The sequence below is a fragment of the Macrobrachium nipponense genome, chromosome 28 (genome assembly GCF_015104395.2).
Source record: "Macrobrachium nipponense isolate FS-2020 chromosome 28, ASM1510439v2, whole genome shotgun sequence".
NCBI lineage: Eukaryota > Metazoa > Arthropoda > Malacostraca > Decapoda > Palaemonidae > Macrobrachium > Macrobrachium nipponense.
The window spans coordinates 45,295,051-45,306,680 of NC_087217.1; the positions used below are offsets into that span (position 1 = coordinate 45,295,051).

At 38.3% G+C, this 11,630-nt stretch overlaps 1 protein-coding gene across 6 annotated transcripts in view; it reads left to right on the forward strand.

Moving 5' to 3' along the window:
* LOC135201714 (glycoprotein-N-acetylgalactosamine 3-beta-galactosyltransferase 1-like) overlaps window positions 1-11,630 on the forward strand; it is a 35,367-nt gene that overhangs the window by 20,922 nt on the left and 2,815 nt on the right. For 5 of the 6 annotated variants that reach the window (XM_064230885.1, XM_064230880.1, XM_064230881.1 and 2 more), the window contains exons 2-6: window positions 1,675-2,518; window positions 3,704-4,044; window positions 5,119-5,276; window positions 10,237-10,393; window positions 11,405-11,547. In XM_064230885.1, the coding sequence (XP_064086955.1) occupies window positions 2,379-2,518; window positions 3,704-4,044; window positions 5,119-5,276; window positions 10,237-10,393; window positions 11,405-11,547 (939 nt within the window). In that variant the 5' untranslated portion in view covers window positions 1,675-2,378. Of the gene's footprint in view, window positions 1-1,372; window positions 1,480-1,674; window positions 2,519-3,703; window positions 4,045-5,118; window positions 5,277-10,236; window positions 10,394-11,404; window positions 11,548-11,630 lie in introns of those variants that run through there. The other variant, XM_064230883.1, reaches the window with a different exon arrangement.

Sequence of the window (11,630 nt, forward strand, 5' to 3'; positions counted from 1 at the left end):
ACTGCTTCTGAAAGGCCTTTGTGAAATGAATACGATAAATCACTGGGCTTAGCGTGTGTAAGTCCTGGGTCTAAGAGAGCAGTCTGGGGTAGAAGTGCTTAGTCTAAAAGAGTAGTCTGGGGTGAAAGTGCTTAGTCTAAAGGAGCAGTCTGGGATAAAAGTGCTTAGGTTAAAAGAGCAGTCTGGGGTAAAATGTGGTTAGTCTGCTTAGTCTAAAAGAGAAGTCTGAGGTAAAAGTGTTTAGCCTAGAAAGCCAGTCTAGGGTAAGTAATTTTTTTTTTTAATTTACAACACTAAATTCAGTGTCAGTTTCATTTTTCAGTATGATAAATAAAAAAAATCACAATAAACTCAAAATTGCATTAATAAAGCCATAAGAAAACTCATAATTATCTGAGACACTTCTCCAAAGCTAAAAAATTTGACATGACTTTTTTTTCAGATTTAAGCCTCAGGAGAACCGACACTGAAGTATAAAATTTAGGCCAAACGCCAGGCACGTGACCTATGAGGTCATGCAGTGCTGAAATGGAAACAGATTTGAAAAGGTTTGAAAGGTGTGACAGGAGGAAAACCTCGAAGCAGTTGCCCTTTGATACAATTGTGAAGAGGAAGTTAAGAAAGTCAGGATGGAAAAATGACAATATGAACTGACGTACAGTTAGAGGAATGGAATGGGTCGCAGCTATGGTCCTACAGAACGCTGCAAAGAACCTTGATTATACCTACAGTGCACAGCCTGAGGTGCACTGATAGCACTTACCCCTCCCCCTCCTACGGATCCTAAAGGGAAATCACCACCTATGCCTAAAGGTCACAAGGTCAAATTAAGATCACAGCGGAAAAATGACATGGGAGGACCTTATAAGTATAAATGTAAATAAATAAAATAGGTGACCTTCGACGTGCATCTTTTCTGGTGGGCTGGGGTCTCCATCTAGTATAAGTTGTAACGAGGCATTTCCTCAACGAATTATACTCAGTGATGCCTACTACGTATACTACGTCCTACGTTACGGTCTATAGGTTCAAACGCATTCTTACCCAATCTAATATGGGTCCTGTTACATTTAGGATAGAAACACGCAGATAACAGGATTATTACTCCCTGTAATATATATAGTATATATATATATATATATATATATATATATATATATATATATATATGTGTGTGTGTGTGTGTGTGTGTGTGTGTGTGTTAATTGTAAATGTATTTATAAACATAATCCGCAAATAATCGTAATTATTAAGACTAACTCTGTGATATTAGTAGCTTCGTCGTGAGGGAGACCTCTGGTAGCAAGAGTAATATACTCTTTTATTTGCACTTTTCAAAGTAAGTTTCGTCTCCTCCACTCTTGCCTACTTTTAACTTCGTCGTGAGTGGAGCACTAGAGAGAGACCTTTCAGCTATCACAATCAGGTTTACTCGTCTGCTCGCGAGTGTAGTTACTACAGTAAACGCTGTGGAGTGTGGTAAATACTAAGTATACTGGCGTTTGTCCGGTTTCAAAGTTTATCCTGTAGGCTGGTTGCCATACCATATACATATACATACATATGTAGAGAGAGAAAGAGAGAGAGAGAGCTCGAACAATGACAAACAAGCTATAAAGGCAAACAATCAATTATTATTATTATTATTATTAATTCTGACTTTTCCTCTTTCAGATATGAAACAAAAATATTCTGTTGACGTCTTCAAGTGAAGGCTGGTAAGCCCAGAAATGCCCTTTCCAAATGGAAGACTTCAATGCCTCAAGTTCAGTGTTATGATATGAAATCTTCAGTGAAATACTCCTGAATTGTTAGATGTAATTATTGAGATTTGCAAGACATACTTTACAAAAAAAAGAAAAAAAGCCAATTGGTAGAGTTGATGTACCAAAAACGATAATTGGATTATTAAATGGAACAAATCCTGAATTACTACGGTTTAAAAAAATTAATTTGACAAGAAAAAAAAAAAAAGTGTCAGAATTTGCTGTAAAAAAAAATTCGCTTAAAAAATCCTGAATTACTAAAATTAAAAAAAAATAGTTTGAAAAGGAAAAATAAAATTAACGAGTGAAAGATTTTGGTGTCCAGAAAACGCAATGCATTAAAATAAAATATCCTGAATTATTAATATTTAAACAAAACAGTTGAAAAGGAAAAAAAAAAACTTGAAGATGTGAAAGATTTCGTTGTAGAAAAAAAAAAGAGAAAAAGGAAATGTAGCCATCAGAAGTCACAACCGCTTTTAATGAAAATGTGAAAACAAACTGAATAATCCTTAAAAAAAAAAAAAATTAAAGTAGACACCTTAACCAAACGTGTGAGAAGTGAAACTGGTGATAATAGTTACCGATATCTGAGAAACGTAAGAATTGCCAATGAACATGGCGCCAATATCCTGGTCAGGTATCGTACGAGTCATGAGGATGAAGAAGGTGACAGTTGCCATGTTGGCTGTCTTGGGCTTAATTGTCGGCGCCCTGACAGTTCACGTTGCTGGAACAGTCTACTTTTACAGGTGGGTTATTTACAGTCTTTTAAAACTGCCTAGCATCTCTTGACATAATTATGACTTACAGTAAATGTTAGACTAGGCCGGAGATAAATTTTTAAATGCTTTTTATGCCTAGAATTCAGTCACGTTAACAGCTGAAAATGCTTTTGTAGAATTACTTAACTTTTGTAGAATTACTGAATACGTGAATTGCTTTTTGCAGAATTAATGAGTACTTGAAAATATTTTTTGGTACAATGGATGAGTACGTGGTTTTTTTTTGTAGAATGAATGGGTACATGAATTTTATTTTACAGAATGAATGGGTACGTGATTTTTTTGGCAGAATGAGTACTTTTCTTGCAAAATAAATGACCACGTGAATTTTTTTATAGAATGAATGATCACGTGAATTCCTTTTATAGAATGCATGAGAACGTGAATTCCTTTTGTAGAGTGAGCACGTGAACTCTTGTAGAATGAATGAGCACGTGAATTCCTTTTTATAGAACGAATGATCACGTAAATCCTTTTATAGAATGAATGACAACGTTTATTCCTTTTGTAGAATGAGCACGTGAACTTATTTTGTAGAATGAATGACCACGTGAATTCCTTTTATAGAAATAATGACCACGTGAATTCCTTTTGTAGAATGAATGACCACGCAAAATAATTTTGTAGAATAAATGAATACGTGAATCCTACAGACAAATTTGTATGTTACTCATAAAAAACAAAATGTAAAGGTTACAAATCTAACATTAAAAGTTTAATTTCTGCTCAGAATATTTCAATTTTTTTTATTACGTAAATATTCACTTCATTATTACGTAAATATTCACTGTTTTATTACATCAATATTAACTTTCTTTATTACGTATATATTCACTTCCTGTATTACGTAAATATTAACTTTTTTATTACGTAAATATTAATTTTCTTTATTACGTAAATAATCGCTTTCTTTATTACGTAGATATTCGCTTTCTTTATTACATAAATATTCATTTTTTTATTACGTAAATACTAACTTTCTTTATTACGTAAATATTCACCTTCTTTGTTACATAAATATTCACTTTATTATGAAAATATTCACTTTTTTATTACGTAAATAGTAATAAAAATGCTTCAAGAAAAATGTTCAGTAAACCACTCCATTATCTAAAGCGCCAATTCTGGCTACGTCGCCTCTCCCCACCACAGCGACTACCTCGTCCTCCTCCTCCCCGACCCGTCCCTGCCTATCATGGAACGCCACCCCGATGGCGCCAAAGTCGGCGCGAACGACCTCCCCGTCGGGAGGCGAGAGATGAAGGAAGTCAGGGGGAGTCCTGAGACGACTCGGAAAGCTCCCAGGATCCTCTGCTTGATCATCACCTCGCCCGAGTATCACGACGAGAGGGCCAGTCACGTGGCGGTGACCTGGGCACGTCACTGCACCGATTCGGTGTTCCTGACGACGAGGCGGGACCTCAGGCTGCCTCGCACCATCCTCACGCCGGGGGCGTCGTCCTATCGCCAGCTGTGGGGAAAAGTGAAGCAAGGTAAGTGGGTGGATGGTGGGTGGGCTTCGAATGCCTCCAAGATTAAGCCAGAAGTAGTACGCCACCACGGACTATCCCTTCTAGATATCTATCTATATCTCGAGATATCTATATCTCTAGATCTCTATCTATAGATACCTACTGTATCTCGAGATATCCATATCTCTAGATATCGATATCTCCAAATATCTCTATCTACAGATATGTGCGAATATCTTTAGAGACCGACATCTATAACAGATTCTATATCTCGAGATACCTATGCCTCCAGATACTTGTACCTCTCGATATCTGTATCTATAGGTATCTGTATCTACAGATGCATAACCCTCATATCTAGCTTCGTCAGCTCAGCATTTCTTAAGTCTTCCAGTCCTCCTTCTCAAAGCTTCCAAACGACGTACTCTGATCACCAGCCTCTATATCTACGTACCGTTCTCCCTACGTGTCCAAATCATCTCTAGCCTACTCTGGCGTAATCTTTTACCAAATGATTGAAATTGGCTATATTTTCAAGAATTATTTCTCGCCATTACAGCCTTCTTGAGTTTCAAGTCAATGGCCTATGTGGTGGACTTGTTCCATATGAATATGGTTCATCTTCTGAATAATAATAATAATAATAATAATAATAATAATTAATAATAATAATAATAATTAAGAATAAATAATAATAATAAGAAAAATAATAATAATAATAATAATAATAAGAATATTAGAATGAATAATAATTAATAAAATAATAATAATAATAATAATTACTAAATATTCATTATTATTATAATAATCATAATAATAATAATTAATAAAATAATAATAATAATAATAATTACTAAATATTATTATTATTATTATTATTATTATTATTATTATTATTATTATTATTATTATTATTATTATTATTATTAAGTCAATGGGGCCTGTGGTGGCATTGTTTTTGTTCCATATGAGTAGGGTTCATCTCCTTAATAATGATAATATTCATTCCTGATGGGAACTGAAGTTGGTATACCCACGCTCTTACGGTATACTATCAAGGCTAAGGACTTAAACCACACCCCCTTCATATTTCAGGCTTCGAATGGGCGTACAACCATCGCGACGACTACGATTGGGTCTTCAAGGCTGACGACGACACCTTCGTTGTAATAGAGAACTTGCAAGCAGCTGTTGCATCCTTAGACCCAGATGAACCACAAGCAACAGGGAATCACCTCTCCACTTGGGACAGGGTAAATGAAATCCACCACTTTCCGTTCAGAAGTTTTGCTGATTAGTTTACCTGAAGTAGGGTAGTGTCAATTACCTTAGGAAGTGAAGGCACTGTAGGTCATTGCGCTGTTAGTTGCTTGAGTGGGAGTAGGCACCGTAGGGTACTGTCTATTGCCCGACTGTGTGAAGGCACCGTAGGATACTGTCCATTGCCTGACTGGGTGAAGGCACCGTAGGGTACTGTTCATTGCCCGACTGTGTGAAGGCACCGTAGGATACTGTCCATTGCCTGACTGGGTGAAGGCACCGTAGGGTACTGTTCATTGCCTGACTGAGTGAAGGCACCGTAGGGTACTGTTCATTGCCTGACTGAGTGAAGGCACCGTAGGGTACTGTCCATGTATTGCCTGACTGAGTGAAGGCACCGTAGGGGACTGTCTATTGCATGACTGAGTGAAGGCACCGTAGGGGACTGTCCATGTATTGCCTAACTGAGTGAAGGCACCGTAGGGGACTGTCCATGTATTGCCTGACTGAGTGAAGGCACCGTAGGGGACTGTCTATTGCATGACTGAGAGTAGGCACCATAGGGTACTGTCTCTTTCCTGGGTATGAAGGGCACTTAGAAATGAAGAAGATAGAAATATGGAAGTCTACGAAAACAAAGGACTGTGTCTTTGAGGATGCCATTCTCTCTCTCTCTCTCTCTCTCTCTCTCTTTCAGAGCTACGAGTTCCTTCCCTGAATGTCCACACAGTTGGCAGCATTCCTCTGAGTTTCCCTTTTTTCTGGATTGAGGTTCACTTTGAATCGCCACAGTAACTGATAACTATACTCTCTCTCTCTCTCTCTCTCTCTCTCTCTCTCTCTCTCTCTCTCTCTCTCTCTCTCTCTTCTATCTATCTAAACTGTTATCATTCATGATAGTGTTATCAGTAATTCAACAAGACACTGGGTCAATACCAATCCTATAATAGTGGAAAATTTCATCTGGCTTATCCACTTATCCCCTTCCACCAGCACGAATCACATCACAAGTCATTCCGTCATATCAAAAGCCTATAAGCTTCCTGTTCGAGCTTTTAATAGTCCTCAGAATGGAAGAAGAAAATACCACAAGCTTAAAACGTAATCAGATAGGAAGGCTGACAACGAAAACGCAAGTAATTATTTCTTGTCAAGTCCGTTTCAATTATTGCCCTCTATTTTGACACGCAAACATACACAGTCTCTCTCTCTCTCTCTCTCTCTCTCTCTCTCTCTCTCTCTCTCTCTCTCTCTCTCTCTCTCTCTTCTCCATATTAAGCATATACAATGACCAAGAACGGTTTGTATCTGTCATCACTGCTAATGACTACTCTCTTATATTATGATAGAATATAGAATAGAATATAGACATTAGGTTGAAGGCCAAGCGCTGGGACCTATAATGAGGTCATTCAGCACTAACAGGGAAACAAGAGTAAAAAGGTTTGAAAGGTGCGACAAGAGGTAGGAGGCCTCGCAGTTGCACCATGAAACAATGATAAGGCAGAGGGTTGAGGAAAGGAAGATGGAGGACAAAGAATATGGAAGGAGATGCAGTAAGAGGGATGACAAGGGTTACAGTTAGGGGCCGAAGGGACGCTGCAAAGAACCTTGAAAGTTATAACTACAGTGCACCATATGAGGCGCACTGACAGCACTAGGGTCCTCGAGAAGAAATATATTACGATAAGCGAATGGCAGCCTGGTGAAAACAGAAACACGACAGAATGACGGATATACTGATGCATAACGAGGAACTTTCCATATAACCACGGTTATTGTTTTTATATTAATCCCGGTCCTGTACCCTAGCCTGACCTTGTGCCCAGAAAAACGTACCGTCTTTCACAGCGGCTTTAAGCTATGCATTCATTAAATTCACATGCCATTACCCGTCAACACAAGTGAAGGCTAACATACCGAAAAATAACGTTCGTTCTAATCGATAATCGTTTTGCTGAATGATTTAAAAATATTGAAATTTTTAAAAAGTAATTCGTAATTTTCCTAACTTACAAACCTGAGGGTTTTGACACAAATTAAAACTTATTCACAGACAATAGGTTTTGTTTGTTTGTGTAGGAATAAATAATGGACGCTTAAGCCTAATGAAATGCGGATATTACAGCAATAGAGGAAGTTTCATGCATTACCTAAATATATAAATAAAATATAAAAATTCGAGCAGCAACATGTTTGCCCTTTCTTCAGACGAAGATGAATTGTACACTTGATCGATGCTAAAGAGTTGACGATAACTGAAGGTGTGGGGTAGGAGGGGGGGGGGGGAGAGTGTTGGGGGGAAGGGGGTTAGGCACAGAATAATAGCTGATGAAAGAGTAATAAACGCTCAGAGATACACTCGAGGATAACACAGAATGACTTGGACGTGAATTTTCTTATCACCCTTCATCTAATATTCACCATAACGTGCAACGTTCTTCCACAGTGCTTTTTTTTTTATCTTTGTATTGTTCACGAAGCTATTTTCATTTGAAATGAACTTCCGTTCAAAACTGTCTCTGAGGACACCAGGTTCCAAAAATTGACAACACTTAGAAAATTTACCATGATGTCCATCAAATTCCTCATTGCATCTGCTCTTATGTAAAGCACAGATTAAAGTTTTACTCTCTCTCCTCACTAAGTAAAGTTATAAAGACAGTACCCAATTTTTTAAGCTATGTATGTTCCTAATAATCGAACTACTTCAATTAAATCTTACTTGCACACGATACTCTTTAATTTTTTTTTTTTTTTTGCATCATGCCATTGACAACCAAACCCACTATGGAGGAGTTATGGAGTTCCATTTGACAACGTCTGTGTGTGTGTGTGTGTGTGTGTGTGTGTGTGTGTGAGAGAGAGAGAGAGAGAGAGAGAGAGAGAGAGAGAGAGAGAGAGAGAGAGTGTGTAATTGCTGTATGGATAGTTAATGACTGAATTGGTTGTTGGTGGGTTCTGGGCTGTCTGCTGGTGCTGTTGATTGTTAGTTTCGTGTTTTTAGTGTTTTTGAGTCAGTCTTTGGTGAGAGCTGGTGATGATAAGTAGTTCAGACAGCAGTTTATTGGAGGAATTGAAAGTCAGCTAAGTTGTGTTTTGTTTGTTGTATAGTTGTTGTTTTGTTAGTTGATATTGTTGCTTAAGAGTAGTTGTGATGTGAGGTCTTTGTTGAGTTCTATGTGAGTTCCTGTTATTATATGTGAGTTGTTGTGGTTGAGGGTTGTTGTTAGTGGGTGTGTTTGTTGCCTTTTTTTGTGTTGTTGGTGATTGGTTGTGCAGTGGTCTTGGGTTGTGATTGTGTTCCTTTTTTGTTGCTGTGTTGTTGAGTAGTGGTTGTGTTCCTTGATCGTTGTTGTGGTCCTTGATTGTTGTGTTGAGTTGTGGTTGTGTTCCTTGGTTGTTGTTGTGTTGTTGTGGCTCTTGGTTTTGCCTTGTGGTTGGTATCTCAGCGACCTCGACAGCAGACAGCCCAGCAAAGCCCGGAGTATCTGGAGTGTTGGTAAGTACGTGTGTTTTGTGTTGTTTTTGTCTTGTTTTCTTGTAGGTATAGGTCAATTGTCCTGCGTGTATTTTGTTGTGTAAAGAAGAAAGTGTGACTGAGGGTGAGTTGGGCAGCGGGAGCTATTAGGTTTATGTGGGGGGATTAGCCCGCTTGTTTTTTTAAGCTTGTGATCCCGCCACACCACCAACAGCAAACTACTTTTTCTCTACCAACTGTGTACTTTTGCATTACAGTCACTCAGCACAGCCAACCTTATGTACTTTTGCATTACAGTCATCCATCACTGCCACCCTTATGTACTTTTGTATTACAGTCATCCAGCAAAGCCACCCTTTCTTCTTCTCCAAAGTCAGTTAGGTACACATCTGAGTAAGCGAAAACACAATAGAATCCCATGTCACCTCATATTCATTCAAAACCTTAAGCTTTATCTACCTGACTCATAGTATCAACGCATCTTATCTGCTAGATTCCTTATCAGGATGTTCCGTCAGTCCCGTGACTGGCAACTGCATCAACTAAATATAACATCTTACAAAAACTTCCTTATAAGTGATAAAGGAGTCCAAAAAATGATAAAGGAGGAAAAAATGATAAAAGAGGCAAAAAAAATAATAAAGGGACAAAAAAAGGTGCCCCCAAAAATGATAAAGGAGAAAAAAGTTAAAAGGAGCAAAAAAGGAAAATTATAAAAGAACAAGAGACAAAATGATAAAGAAGGCCAAAAAATATAAAGGAGACAATTAAAGATTAAGGAGCCAAAAATTATCAAAGAGCAAAAAATGAGAAAGGAGCCAGAAAATTATATAAGCGCTCAAAAAATGTTAAAAGGAGCCAGAAAGAGGATAAAAGAGCCAAAAAGGATAAAGGAGTCTTACAAGATAAAGGAACCAAAAATGATAAAGGAGCTAAAAATGATAACGGAGCCAAAAAAGATGGAGCCAAAAAATGATTAAGGAGCCCCAAAAAATTATAATGGAGCCAAAAACTTATAACGGGGGAAAATAAGAGCCAGAAATATGATAACGGAGCCCAAAAAATGATAAATGAGCCAGAAAATTGATAAAGGAGCCAACAAATTTTAAATGAGCCAAAAATGATAAAGGAACCAATGAAAATTATACTGGAGCAAAAAAAAAAAAAAAAACAAAAAAAAAAAAAAAAAAAGTATTGATTTCGCGCTCGTAATATTTTCAAGATATTTCCTCTTCAACAAAATGGAGTCAAATAACGGACCACTTTGAATAAAAGTCAATAAAAGTCTTTTAAAAAACTAAATCTCGGCAAAGTTATAAAGAAGCAGGAAAGCCTGCAGGCCCTACACGAAGCAAACAGGTACTGCCATTGTGTTTATGTACTCTTAGGCCCATCCAGACCCTCCCTCTTGAAACAATGGCGAATTGAAAAGTGGCATAAATTCTATTCTCTAATTGTATTTCGTATTCCAGGGTTCGACTTACTTCAACGGGGGAGCTGGGTACGTCCTCAGCAGGGGCGCCGTCAGGAAGCTTGTGGAGGAGGGACTCAGGTCGAGGGCCTGTGACAACAACCTTCACCTGGGCACGAACGAGGACGTCAATATGGCGGACTGCCTGGCGTATTTAGGTAATTTAATTTCTCTCTCTCTCTCTCTCCTCTCTCTCTCTCTCTCTCTCTCTCTCTCACACACACACTGGGACACAGGCTTTAAAGTATGATGAAACGATAAAAAAAAATAAATTCTCTCTCTCTCTCTCACACACACACACACACACACACAGGAGCACATTTTATTACAGGCTTCAAAGTTTGATGAAACTATCAAATATAACTCCCAAAACTTTCAACACTGCAGAAATCTTTTCAAACTTCTCTTCAAATGTGTTTGCACATCGACTGAATAAATCATGAATCTCGAGTCGTAACACCAAGCAATGGGGGGCTTCCTAAGACACCGAAAATGGCGAGTTGGAGCGGATGTGGTTTTCAGATCGATGGAATATGGAATATTCAAGAGTTTTATCGCGGGTTTTGGGACGGCAACCAACGCTGGAAAGGTCAGGTAAATGTTACCGACATTTTACACCGAGATGTTACTCTCCGGTGCGAGATACGAGATACACCATGCTCGACTGTGATTCTGTATTGAGGCACGTGAGTGGTTTGTTTACATATATGTGTATATTTATATAAAATAATATATGTTATGGTCTACTTTATTCAATTACTAAAAGCTACAGAATCAGGGTAATTGCGAATGGCGTCTTCAAACAGAAACTATATAGTCTTGGTATTGAGAACTTCCTTTCTCTCTCTATTGATTCTTCATTGCTAACAATTTATCTGATATTTTCTTCTGTGATTTTGTGGGTGGGGGGGGGGAGGGGATGGGTTACCTTTCCTCACATACAAAGCGTCATATACACCCATTTCTATACAGCGTGGCCGGCATATTATATAAACATTAATAAACTATATCACTGATCCGTAAGTGATTATAGTACGAAACACGACGTCCCACTGAGCTTCCGCCATGTTTAATAGTACTAAGTATCGCCCCTTATAAGTTGGCTCCGCGCGTCTGGCTAACATACGGTTAAAAAGTCCAACTGAATTCTCTCTCTCTGCACTCAACAGGTGTGGAGTTCCTGGACTCACGTGACCGCCTGAAGCGACAGAGGTTCAACGTTTACCCACCCCAGCAACTGGTTGATCCCAGGAAAATCAATCGCATTGCTCACTTCTGGCTCAACAAGGTGTCCGTGTTCCCCTACAAATTCGTGAGTTGATCGGATAGCTGGCTAGCAGTTTTCATTTCTCTCTCTCTCTCTCTTTCATTTAATGGGAAGACTCGGTAAATTAT